The sequence below is a fragment of the Lethenteron reissneri genome, chromosome 17, assembly GCF_015708825.2.
Source record: "Lethenteron reissneri isolate LAM-NWPU_2019-01 chromosome 17, ASM1570882v1, whole genome shotgun sequence".
NCBI classification, from domain to species: Eukaryota; Metazoa; Chordata; class Hyperoartia; order Petromyzontiformes; family Petromyzontidae; genus Lethenteron; species Lethenteron reissneri.
In genome coordinates, this window is record NC_083795.1 from 8,345,896 (window position 1) to 8,359,605 (window position 13,710).

Sequence of the window (13,710 nt, forward strand, 5' to 3'; positions counted from 1 at the left end):
AAGCGTTTATCCCCAACCTACCTAGTAAACTGCTCATTAGTGCGGGTGCAGGAATTAAAACCGCAACTACGCAGGCAGCGTTTCAGCACCCTGGACAGCTCATTAGCACCGCATCAAGGCACCGCGTCTTTGCCTAAGCGACTCCCAGGCAAACGTTTCGTATTTCAACGAATGGACTTTCAATGTTCCTCTAAAATGTACAACTAACGCGCGTCTTCCCCCCCACCCCCGCGCCCCCCACACTCTGAATTTCTTAGGGCTTTGGATGCATTTTCACACGCCGTGTGAGAGAAATTCATCTATGTCCAACGCATCTCAATGTGCCATTACATAAGCATTGTGGAAATAAAGTGAAGCGATAAGACACCGCACGTACTCGATACATTTCTTGTATACTCCGGTTTAATTAGAACATAATACAATCTTGTTGATGATGATGATGTTGATTTTGTTGTTGTTGACGTGAACACTTTTAAAGGGTACATCTGCATATTATGGAACACTTGTTTTCCTCTGTATATGTTCTGCAGTACTTGTGCAAGATTACACGAGGATTAAACACGTGACAGCCTATAAAAACTATATTAACTGTGAAAATCTTATGAACGCTAGTTTTCAGATATTTGTTTCTTTTAACATATTAACCCATAGGGGTGCAAAATAATATTGACCAGATGCGAATGTGCAGAGACTCGCCAGCAAAATCTGACACCCGCTGGCATCTTAAATTATTCATTAACGTACAGAGCTGGTGGGAAAACAATAATGAGATCGTGGTAAACAACCCCAGTTGCTTTTGAAAAGAAAGGCTCTCCCCAACGCACGCCTGTGTGCCCGCGGTTATAAAGCGAGCAGATAACACGTACGTCACTGTGCAGTGCAGCAGAGGGAGGAAGAAGAAAAAAAACCGGAGCAGCGACTCGGCGACTAGAAAGAGGCAACAGCATTTAAGGGGTTGGCCGTGTGCGGGTGTGCAGTCTCCACTGGACCCTTGCGCTGTGACAGCAACCGCGTCCTCCCACACGGCCACCTCCTCGCCTTCTGCAATAAACCATCACCTCCACCAGCCACTACCGTCATCCACAACCACGCCGGTCAACTGCGACGCTCTGCCAACAAGCCCTGGCTTTTAAGCAAAAGCACGCCGTCTCGCTGCAGAGGGGGCTCTCAGCGGACCGATTCGTCGAGCAGAGATGACAACTGCAGGCGGTTTGGCTGGAGACCACCACGCGGAATGCCTGCCTCTTTGGGAGGGCGCTGTGCATCTGAATTGTGTTACGATTTCGAGACGAGACGCGCTCAGCGACGCCGTTAACCATCTCGTCGGCTCATCTTTTCTCGCGAATCATACCGAGGCTCTCACGATGATCACAACGGTGCCGTGGTGGCCAATGAAGCAAATATAAAAAACGGAGAATTTACGCCTCGAAATTGTGACCAAAGAAATAAGGAGACATGGACGTTGGGGACACCCTGCTGTCGCTGTTCATCGTCGTGGTACTGATCGTGTCTTTCCTGTCGAACCTGGTTGTGTTGGTGTGCTACGTGTACAGCTCGGATATTCGCAGGCAAGTGCCCAGCATATTCACCATTAACCTGACCGCGTGCAACTTAATAATGACGCTCTTCAACATGCCGCTTACACTGGCCGGGGTCATCACTCAGGAACAACCGTTCGACGACTGCCTGTGCCAGGTGCTGGGATTCACAGAGACCTTTCTGACCACGAACACCATGCTGAGCATGGCGGCGCTCAGCCTGGACCGCTGGGTCGCGGTGGTCTTCCCCCTGAGCTACACCACCAAGATGAGCTACAAGGACGCGGCCGTCATCATGAGCTACACGTGGATCCACTCGCTGTGCTTTCCCTTGGTGGCCACGTATTTCAAGTGGTTCGACTACCATCGGAACTATGCCTCGTGCACCATGTGGGCCAAAGACAGCGAGTGGCTGCCGTTCTCGACCATGACGGTGGTGTACCACGGCACCACCTTCCTGCTGTCGCTGCTCGTGCTCTGCGTCACCTACATGAAGGTGCTCAAAGTGGCTCGCTTTCACTGCAAGAGGATCGACGTCATCACGATGCAGACCCTCGTGCTGCTGGTGGACATCCATCCCAGGTAACGTCTCGTCCATTCACACCCCCCTCCTTCCCACCCACCCAGCCAGCCACCGTGCGTAATCATACAGCGAGGACGTCACCTCAAGTCACCACCTCGCGCGCGACCCCAAGCGAACGCCAAGTGCGCGCGCGTCCAGGCGATGTTTGGTATTGGGGTCAATGTTTTCTGTGTTATACAACGTGTTGACATTGTTTGCGGGCCGCATTGTTGAATATTGAGTGCAACCCGACGCGACACCGGTCACGACGATTCAATTCTCCCATTTCGTGGTTCCATTCCAGTAAGAAGCAAAATAACCGCATGCTGCAAATAGGCCTTCAGTGCAACTATTTAAATGCTCTCAATTATTGCATAATGTGGGATTTTAAAGATGCAGTACAAATGTCATCGAAAGCCGGCTTAACCAACTTTTATTGGCTTGAGCTTTACGCTTCACGGGAGACAAATTACCCTCTTCACCGATTACGGGGAACGTATACTTGAGGGTTAGCACATGGCTTCAAGCAATGCAGACTTTGAACGAAACCCATCAACCTCCGGGTCATAATTTTCGGAGGGAAAAGTTCGACGCATTTTTTGGTTTCTTTTCGGATGTTTCTAGTTAGCATACATATAATGTGCCACAACTAACCACTTTATAGATATTCCATAAGTAACATTGACATCAAGTTACACATTTACGTCGGTCATTTAACTTAGTATTACATATTCAGTCTTGGACGGTATGTATGAGACCAAACACATGCCCTTTGATTGGCGGTCGAACAAATTCCCTTGTCGATCTCATTGTGTCGGATTCAACGTTTCACTCAACGCATGGTTTCGTTTCAAAGTGCACGTACCGACGTCACCAGCAAGTCAACTTACATCGGCTAGATTTAGTTTGATAGGAAAGCAGATACACGGGCAGAACAAACAAACAACACAATCACGCGTTATCTCACAACAAGTGTCACGGTGCACATCAATTAGTTAACAGGTAAAAAAAAAGGTGGAGCCCTGCATTTGCCTGCTCTAGGAACCAGCTCTCGATAATCCTTCTTTAGGGCTCCCCTGTGGAGGATATTTAGCTTTGGCCTTCTCTTTCACGCTTTCCAGAGACGTCTTGGAAGGAGGTGGGAGAACCCACGATTTACCCCATTTCCATTACGCGACCTACCGATTGACCAACTCGTTCATACCGCTGGGTGGACAGGCGTGGTAGATAACAAACAAAAAACACACACACATTATCATAACCGCCGCGACTGGAGTACGAATCAAACTGGCGAACTCCAAATTGCACGTTAATTACGTTCACAGCCATCAACAACCACGGCAGCGTTCCAACAGTTAATCACTACTCGTCTATCAAGCCTCACATTTCTCAATACAGCGAACAGGTGGGCGATTAAGAGTGCGTTCAAGAAACGAGTGGGGGGGGAGGGGGAGGGAAGGAGACTGCCCGTGCGCGCGTGCGAGTGTGCGCGGGGGCGCTAACGGTTGAATGCGTGCGCAGTGTGAAGCAGCGCTGCCTGGTGGAGCAGAAGAAGCGACGACAGCGCGCGGCGAGGAAAGTCAGCACCTTCATCGGCACGTTCGTCCTTTGCTTTGCGCCCTACGTGATCACCAGGTTAGCGCGAGTTTACACTGCGTTTCGCACCCCCCACCCACCCCCCTGAGCACTGGTGGCTTCGTACGGCGCGTAAGAAGTTCAGCATACGTACATGTACACGTTTCTCCACGCATATCGATCGCCGACGGGTGATTGGTTTCCACCCGTTCTGGTTTTCCCAGGATCGTACCCCATCCACCCTCACTCCTTTTTTTGTTTCATGTGAAGCGTTTTGTGGGTAATATTTTAATTGGCAGGGGTGCATGAGCACAAATGACAAAAAACACATTCGTCAAGAGCACGGCCCTAACAGGGGGAAATATGTCTAATAGATGTTTTCGGCAATGGCCCTTCATTGGACATATATCATGTGTGTGGGGAAAAACCGGTTTACGTTGAGGATGCGTTCCTGAAAGGCGGGACGAATAGTGGATGGACGTAAATAAAAGTCATATTTCCACGAGAAAACAGAGGGTAATCGTCATCCAAACCGTATCTACGTTACATTAAAGGACTAAAAATACCGTACTCAACGCTAGTGTACAGCAGTAAACTTTAACACACATTATACAGGGTACAATAACATACGTAACATTATTTTTAAAAATCACCAAAACACTGTACGTAAATTATATATTGTACTCAACAGTGCATTACATTTCTTTAAGAGTCTGCATGTTCTCCCCGGAGTTGCGGATTTTTCTCCGGGCCCTCAAGTGGTTCCCTCCACATTTAGAATCAACATGCGTAACGAGTATTTGGCTGCTAAAAATGTCCACGTGATAAGCCACTTCGTTGGAGCTATCATTTATGAACAGGTAGCTTACGAAAAAAAGCTATATAGCTCAGTGGACCTTACCTGGTGAAATAAAAAAAATAGTTTTAGCTAATGCGTGATACGAGAAAGGAGGGATGATGCCGTCAGTGACGTAAGTGTGGAGATGAGGCAACATTTAGGAGCAGCGCTATCGACTAATGCGTTGCGTTGTTTTGTTACTGGTCATTTTGCGGGAGCTTTTCTGGAACATCCCAAGTCTTCCAGGGACGTTGAGTCGTTTGTCGTTCGCGTAAATCGTACAACACTCAGGACAATGCCTGTTTTAGATGCGGTTCTTCCCACTCCCTGTCGTGAGACATCCTCGTTTTCCACGACGCGTCCCGCTTTTCGTTCCATCACTGCTGGCAATCCCACGGCGAGGCCACCCGCCTGATGTACACGTGTGCTGGGGGGGGAAACGTTTCCTTCCCCAATCGCACGTTTTTGGTCGTTGCGTCATGAATAATTCAACCGCGAGAACATTCATTGCTGCGATCGATTTAATCGCTGCAAACTTTACGATTTTTTTTGTTTACCGATAAACGTGTCAATGTTATCACTCGGGCTCGCATGAATGTCATCGGCTGCGTTCTATACAAAAATAAAATAAAAATCACCCCGATAGCGTGTTCTTTCGTATTGCAATAACAATGCGAACGGTATAGAAATGAGGGCATTTGGCCACGTGTGTAGATTAGATCACTGCAACGCGTCTCCCTGGTGGACTGACCCAGCGGTGGATGGATGCGGCCTCATGTCTACGCGAGGCAACTGAACGGACACTCTTGGGCCCAACGGAACCCATCCTGGGCACCCCCCCCCCCCCACCTGCTCGCCCATCTGCCCCCCCCCGGACACTCCACATATCTTTCAGGCGACCACGAGAAGCTCACTTTAAACACGTAGTCTGTCGCAACCAATATTATACAGAGCTTTTTTGGGGGGGGTTAGATCGCGTAAATATAAATGTGTCGTTAAACCCGCCACCACCCGACACAGACAATTAGCAAGGTTTGTCACGTAAACAAAACATGCCAATGTATGTGCATCGCGCATGCGCGTTGTGCATGCATGTTATTGATGTTGATTACCCTATTCATATTTATGTTGATTACCCTATTAATAACCCAACCGGTAATAGACTTCCATTTTAATTTATATGCATCGATTACACCCCCCCCACCTCACCTGGTCCTCGCACCTTGTTAGCTCGCTAATGACGCCACCACATTTATCCCTCTATTGAAGATTGCTCCACAACTTTGGCTATCACCTGCGGATGTTGGTTGTAATTACCGACGAAACGCCGTACTCGAATTGTCAATGGTGTGGGTTTACTCTCCAACACACAGGCGGTGTGCTGCACTAGAAAAACGAATTGCCACGTGTTTGTTTACGTGACAACCCTTACTAATTGGCTTGCGTTGGGTGGTAGGCAGGTTTCACGGCACATTTATATTCACGCGACCCAAGCCAAACCCCTCTAGATGGAGGGCCCGTTCCGCCAGCAGTGACGCGAGCAAGACATTGCGGGCTGCACGTTCGCGTTGTGACTTGTGTACCGTCGCTGCTTTTGTGGTCACGCCGCAGGCTGGTGGAGATCGCGCCCTCTGTCACAGTGGGGCACCACTGGGCGCTCTTCAGCAGATGCCTGGCGTACAGCAAGGCGGCGCTAGACCCCTACGTCTACTCTCTGCTGCGCCGCCAGTACAGGAAGGTGTGGGAGAAGCCACTCGACAAAGTTCTGAGGCGAGAGCGGCATAAATGCCACGCGCATCCCAGCTCCCAGGACACGGAGAACGACAGCGCCTGTCAAAGAGCAACTTGAGATAACGCATTTTTTTATTATATATAAAGAGAGTATATTTAAGGGAATAATGTATAGGTTGGAGTGGGGGGAGCGGGGGTCAGGATCAAAGATAATTGCAGTGCCATGATGACACATTGTAGAGGAGCAAGGGTTTCTCAATATTCGGGTCCCCGCGACCCATCACCGCGTGGGTGCGTGCGCTGTGCCACGTGGGACCCGTCTCGGCACGCACGTGGTTTACGAGCTGCCCCCACGTTAAATGATTGATGCGCACGTGACGAGAAGCGTGCCGCGTCAAATAAATGAGGATGTGTTTTATCGGTAATTTCGATACCACGTGCGACACACGTACAGACGCATAACGGTCGATATTGGTTTTGAATCCGCTTGTTTGCCCAAATCAGACGCGTGCAGCGTGTAAAGACGTCGTCTCTGTAGTTGGACGGAAGAGGCAGGGCAAGGTGAAGAGGTACCGTGGAGGGTCGTGACGACCGAAGTTTTGAGACGCCGCGATGTAGAATAGCACCTGCGAACTACAGGCGATGGATGGATCACAAACGGACATCAGTGCACGCCACGCACCTCCGTGCATTATGCCGAATGGGCAGTGGCATCGCTATCGAGCGCAATTGCACCGGAGCTCAAGACTCTGAAGGGTCGTGAGAACGTCGGGTTACGAAGAGGTCAAATTGGGACAGGATGCACCCTCGTTCATTCCTTTACACACCAAAACCCATACCAACCACGCTACCCCACTGTAAACGAGTGTCCATAAATGGGTCTGTGGCACTGGTGGGCAAAGATGGCTTTGCATTATCATTTACACACACACACACACCACCCGAATGAATGAATGATTTATCGGGGCTTTGGCCCCTCGCCCTGTAGTGCAAGGGGCTAAGGCGTGACGCGTATACCTCTTGGTGTGTTGAATGTGCCTTGGTTTGGATCCCAGCATTAGGTCTACCGAGGACGTTACACACAAGGGCTTAATTTCCCATGGGATACTTTCCGTGGCTCAGCCCCAGGCGGATCTGGATGAACTTAAGCCCTGTTATTCAGGTGACTTCATGTTGTAAAAACCACACGTCCAAGAAGAGGAAATGTATCATGTAATGGCCAAAAGAGGGGGCACGCGATTCGTGTGACCGCGTGGCTCAGATTGCAGGCAACGTGCGATTGAGATTATGGGAGGTGTTTTGTGCGCACACAAAAAAGCCTTGCAATCAAGCCTGGGACTGAGTGACTTTCTGGGGAAGGGAGGTGCTGGACCATGCAATCACCACAACTTGACACGACGCTTTGCTGCTCCTATCAGTTTATAAAGACGTTGCCTGCTAGATGATATACATTTTATTATTTAGACGGCTAGATCGCCTTTTGTTTTCATGCTCCCGAAAGCCGGATTTCACGGAGCCAAAATGGTTCCAAATCCTGCCCTAGAAATAGACATTAACTACCGCCACCTCCTCCCCCCCCCCCCCCCCCACTTCATAACATTCCAAAAATACGACTTGGGCCAATTTGCAATTTGTACCAAGGATATTTTTTTTTCCAGATAGCCAATGTCGCCCAATACCGAAAACCAAATTACCCAGAATGCATCCGATCTTTGCCACATCTCGGAAGCCGACGCAGAGCTGAGCCGGATAGTGCATGGATAAGGATGGAGGAGGAGGTCGGAAAACACAATAACAAGACGAGTCATTTTTTTCGAATTTAATAACAACGACAAAAATAAAAGCTCAGTATTTCAAGAACCGCAATGCATGCGAAGACGAAACGGTGGTCCGAAATAAAAAATTAAATAAAAAATAAAAAAACAACATCACGAAGCGGTGACCACCGCGCATAAAACATGCGTCACGTGCTGCTCCATTGTGGGCAGTGGAGTGCAGTGCAACAAAACACGTAAGTTTGCTGTACTTCTATGCTCCCATGTCTCTCTCTGCCCCACCCCCCTCTTCACCATCCGGCACCGACCCATCGTCGGGAAGTTTGGTCAAAGAACCACCTCCTCCCCCGCCACAACCCCTCACCCCCACCAAGCACTGTCCCTCATCAAGCAGCGGATTGACAAACGCCCCGGACACACAAGTAGACTACAAGTAGACATTACACATACAAGCAATAGGCATCACGTGGAAGACGACCCAACCGATTGGTCGGTGGGGAGCGAGTTAACTGACTAGGGACCGCGGGTAGGGGACCCGGGGGGGGGGGGGGGCTAGAGGTTGTGGGGGTTACGGACACGCGCAGCCAGTCCTTGGGGTGTACTAACTCGATATGGTTCGTGTACTCACACGCGTCGGAGTGTCGCTTTGTACAGCACAAAGGTGGTTGGCTGTGCATTGCCAGTCAATGTTGTCGATCTTATTTTTGAAAAAAACGCAAGCCCCGTAATTCCACACTAAGTGAATGACGTCAACCACTGCGCTTGTGCCAGGCTAGGTGCACACAGAGCACGAAAATGTCGTGGTACTCCCACACTGGTCGTTTAATCGTCGTCGTTACCGGTGTTGAACTTTCAGAACTACTCGTTTTACATGGAAAATGTGCAATCTTCGTCGTGCGCAGATATATATATATATACGAAATGGGTGTCGTTTCTACGTGGAGTTTTATATAAACTACTATTTTCTTTAACCGCTACCGTTGAAAGTAATAATGACTTACTATTATTAAATGTTTTACGAAAAGTATAACTGTACGAAGCTCGGATTCTCATTCACTACTGTACAGTATTTATATATATATGGAGATGTTTGTGTGTGGCTAAATGGACACGGAATAAAACGCGCTGCGTAAAAAGTTTCGAGTCTTCTCTTCCACGTGCCAATACAAATTCACATTTCAAGGCCACCAGCGCGTTGGCTTTCTGAACGAACGCCTTGCAGCATACATCTGTTCGAGACTGAACCGTTTTGTTTTGAGTTCGTCGTCTAAATAACCAATCCCTGCTGAAATGTGTCCACGATGCCCATCATCACGCGGCCATGCCTCTATCCACCGTTTGGATGAAGGCCAATCCCCACCCTGTCCTCAACCTGCACGGCGGTTCCTCCGATGCCACACGATCCATCTCAGCCTCGCACGCGAACCGCGGTGGTCGTCCTCTCGGGGGCAATTCCTCCCCTGGCTCTCTTTTTTTTACGATCAGTGGAAACAAGATGCTCGGTGTATTCGGTACTTTGCTTCGTTCATCATTTCGTAAACTTTTTTTTTTTAACTGGGCTTTATGTAACCCCCTCTCTCGCTCGCTCGCTCTCTCGCTCGCTCGCTCTCGCTCGCTCGCTCTCTCGCTCTCTCTCTTTTTTTTACGATCAGTGGAAACAAGAAGATGCTCGGTGTATTCGGCACTTTGCTTCGTTCATCATTTCGTAATTTTTTTTCTTTTTTTTTAAACGGGGCTTTATGTAACCCTGGCTCTCTCGCTCTCTTGCTCACTCTCTCACTCGCTCTCTCTCTCGCTCGTTCTGTCGCTCATTCTCTCGCTCTCCTCCGTCGTCTAAAAGGAGGCCCTTCCGACGACGAAGCGTCTCGCCCAGGTCACGTCCTTCGACGGTCGGCGTACGAAGTCCGACGCGCTAATGGCATACCGTTGTTTATTCATTGGACGCAGACAAGACTTGTCTAGACATTGATATGCCATTGCTCGACATATTTCCACCCGTCGCAGACGGACGGACGGCCGACGGAGTAGGAATCCTTCGCGATGGCATGGACACAACCTCTCGCGAATACTTGGACTTGACACGCAATGCACAGCAGGGGGCTTAGAAGAGCGGTCGCCAAAAAGAAGGGGGGAAAAAAAAACAAATCCTACACGGTTCACAGGGAGGACATTTTAAAGCCAGCTCTCAGCGACGTCACACAGTGTTAAACTCGACATGTAAAATTCACTGCATGCCAGAACACGTCAGATCAAAAGTGCTTCTCTGCCTAAGAAACACTCGTAGGCAGCATATAAATAAAGGGGCCGTCTAGAGCTCACCTATAGTATAGGCAGACATTGGGTAGGTGCCAGTACCCACACTTTACCCTACCAGCTCCCACTCCAATACCCACACTTCACCCCAACAGCTCCCACTCCAGTACCCACACTTTATTCTACCAGCTCCCACTCGCGACCAGATTGACTTACTGGCGGGGAGGTGGGCTGGTCAGGATAGTGGGGGGGGGGAAGGATGAGAGGGGGAGAAAGGAGGAGGGAGGGGGGTAACGTGCCCATCGTTTCAACGAGCTCGCCAGGATATTTCTCCGGCAATTGCGAGCCCAGTGCGCCAGCCGTGACACCACGGCAACATCCCGCAGTAGCCAAATGAAGGCATTCAAAAGGGTTTCGCTTCTTGGTCGTGGTGCTGTTATATGTTTGGAATGGCCGCAGCGCCGGAAGGCCCGTGTGTTTCACCCGCACAGCCATTCACAACCAGAGGGCCCCCCTCTTGACGCGTGCCTAATCGTTCCCGTATGCTGCAAGTGCACACGATCGTCTGCAGACAAGCTCGCAGTGCTGCTCTTAAATCCTCGAGCCATTGGCCCAATAACAGGATTATGGGTAGAACCCAGAGTGACGAATGCTTACAGTGATTCTCTTTAAAAAAAAAATTGTACCTCTAGATCACAACCATGTACGATAGCAAGGTCATCATGACAGCTGCTTTGTGATAAAAAAAACACAAATGGCATTGAAAGAATATGGTTTTTGAACAAAAAGAATTACCTTGTATAAAAAAAACATGTGGAGTATAATGTTGAAAAGTGTGCATATACAAACTGAAAGTATTGCGTATATATTGGAATATACGTAAAGATTGCTGCCCACTGGACACTGTCAATGGTGCGCATTACCCCAGGGCGATACCTTCCAACTAACCCTGTTGGTTCTTGGGTCGCGAACGGGCTCACGTGTTAAGTGGTGCTGGGTGGGGGGGTGAACCCGGTCGTTGTGTCGTGACCCCCCCCAAACCCCCCTTTCTCTGCCCGGTTTCACGACGATGGCACCAGAGTTGAGACTCGTAACGCAGCTGTTTGGGAGACCAGCGTCACTTCTGCAGTTGGTCCCAGGAGCCAAAGCAAAAAGGTCGAAGGGTGATGTTACACCAACGTAAAAAACGGCAAATCCCAGTTTTACGCATAGCCTTTCCCGAACAATAGCATCCATAATACAGGTTTATTTTGGGGTTAGATCCCGTAAATATGTGTCGTTAAACCCACCACCACCCGACAAAAGTAAATTATTAAGGGTTGTCACGTAAACAGAACATGCCAATTCATTACTAGTCCAGCATACACCAAGCGAGTTATAATCACTGGCAAAACGTAGTACTCATACAGCACGAGGCCGAGTAGACCTGTGGATGACCCAGGACCGGCTCAGATAATCGTCACTGGTGTTGGCCGTGAGCGGGAATTGAACTCGGCTCGACGGGTTCGTAGCGCTAACCGCTGCACTACCGCTCTATCACTCCCCACACGGCACCTGCAAGGAAACATCATGCAGCAGAACTCATCGGGAATAGACCCCCATCGTCAGGCTTATCTACAGGAGCAGCAACGAATGGTGTCCGTCGTACGGATAACGGCGAAATGTGTCGCCCACCAAACCCGCGGCGCCCCATCGCAACGGCACGAAACCGCTCGATTTCTCGAAGCGGAGCAGGCGGCTCAATACGCGACCCCTCCCCCCAACCACACATGGAAGTTTTGAGCTGAAATGGTTTTCGATGGATTTAAATAGACGCATAAATACGCTGCGGCTCCCACAGGTGGCACGTGCGCTTCATTATCAGGTTACTTTGACACCCAATAATGTGTAGAGACGATCCAATTGAACGGCTGCATTGCAGCAGGGGACGTTCACACAGCTTGTTGTGGTCGGATGAGAAGCGGCCCGACAGACAACGGTTTATCTTGTTCGGATCTGAACGGGGATTCGTAATGGAAAAGGGCTGGATCTCGTTATAGTATCAAATCTGAAAGATAGAGTATGCAGATTGTACGCGGCCCGGTGGTTTACAAGCTAATAAACCAGGCAACCTGAACTCGTTAACCCGGCCACGGCTAATATCAGGAGTGAGTGACATCTGAATCGATATTTTGCTCCCCCTCCCGCCACTTCACTAAGCGCACTGATCAGAATGGTAACCAGTTGCTTGACCTAGGGAGGTCAAGCAACTGGTTGTTGGTTGAAAACCTCCCTCGGTCAAGCAACTGGTTGCTTGACCTAGGGAGGTTTTCAACCAACAGTCTACTGACAACGAGCTGTGATTTTTGTAATTAAAAACAATATTTTTCACATGAGCAGGACATGCTTGGAAATCGAGTAAAGCTGTCCAGTGTGTCGCTTTATGTAAACAACCACAGGTTTTAAAATATTGGTGCACATCCCGTGATATTCCATGTTCAGCTTATTAATCTTAAACATTACAGCACAGAAACGTATTATAATACTTATTCTGCACCACCTATTTTCTCGCGGTTTAATTGCTTGCAATTCAGTGTAATTTAACATAATGGCTAAAACAGTCACCGTGGCTCTACAACACAAACAACGTGTTTCCAAAACGAACCGAGCCTCCTCCACGATCATAGGGTCTGTGAGTAATCACGACTAAGAGGGCACATTTATTTGTTCTGTATTCTACCGCTACGTTTATGACCAAACGAGCCATAATTCACCCGAGCTCGACAGCTAAGCAGGCTGATGCCTGTGCGGTGTGTAGATGTGTGAGCGCAATGCATGCCAAGTTGTCATAGGCGGCTCCTGGTTCGCGGGGTTATGCGACGTGGTGATCAACAGGGGACAATTCAAGAATAAAAAATGTTGTACGGTAACTCTATCCTCTCCCGTCTATGCCCCCCCCATCTTGACCAATCTGTGTTAACCGGCGTGGTGAAGTATGGTCAAATAACCAGCACACACAAACGGCGCGGTGTTGGGAGGACTTCATCCAGCAGTGGATTGACATGTGTTACTCGACAGCCTTGACCTTTGAGGGTTCGGTGGAGAGCCACGCTTTACACACTTTAATATTGCAGATGATAGGGTGAATTGCCTTAGGGGGGAAAGTCTTTCATCAGCACGCCTTCTGAACCTGGCCAGCCGTGAAACGTTAAGGCGAATAAAAGTCAAAGTTTGCATTGTGCGTTTGACACTTTGAAACGGTTCCTGTATGGAGAAAAAAAAATTCCGCTTTAAAAAAAAAATCCGCATACCCTCCTGAAAACGATGCGTGTAATTTCCAACGCACGGCTTTGATTAAACCCAATCCGCGGGTAGAATGCAATGGGCAGGCGCACGTGCAACATCAAAGCAAAATGGGCCATTAACATATGAAGCACGTTAGGTCTTGCGCCGAGCCAA

General features: G+C 49.1%; 1 protein-coding gene across 1 annotated transcript; it reads left to right on the plus strand.

Annotated features, from left to right (window-relative positions):
- The first annotated feature begins 907 nt into the window (after positions 1–907).
- Positions 908–9,134, plus strand: LOC133343425 (G-protein coupled receptor 26-like). Its single transcript, XM_061553014.1, has 3 exons — positions 908–2,120; positions 3,622–3,735; positions 6,125–9,134. Exons 1-3 carry the CDS (start codon positions 1,456–1,458, stop codon positions 6,360–6,362), a joined length of 1,017 nt encoding a protein of 338 aa, XP_061408998.1. The 5' UTR covers positions 908–1,455; the 3' UTR covers positions 6,363–9,134.
- The last annotated feature ends 4,576 nt before the right edge of the window (positions 9,135–13,710 follow it).

Excerpts from the sequence above, each read along its gene's own strand:
- LOC133343425 (XM_061553014.1), top strand. The coding sequence starts at position 1,456 with ATGGACGTTGGGGACACCCTGCTGTCGCTGTTCATCGTCGTGGTACTG. Across the intron at positions 2,121-3,621 it reads CTGGTGGACATCCATCCCAG|TGTGAAGCAGCGCTGCCTGG; the intron begins GTAACGTCTCGT and ends ATGCGTGCGCAG. Across the intron at positions 3,736-6,124 it reads GCGCCCTACGTGATCACCAG|GCTGGTGGAGATCGCGCCCT; the intron begins GTTAGCGCGAGT and ends GTCACGCCGCAG.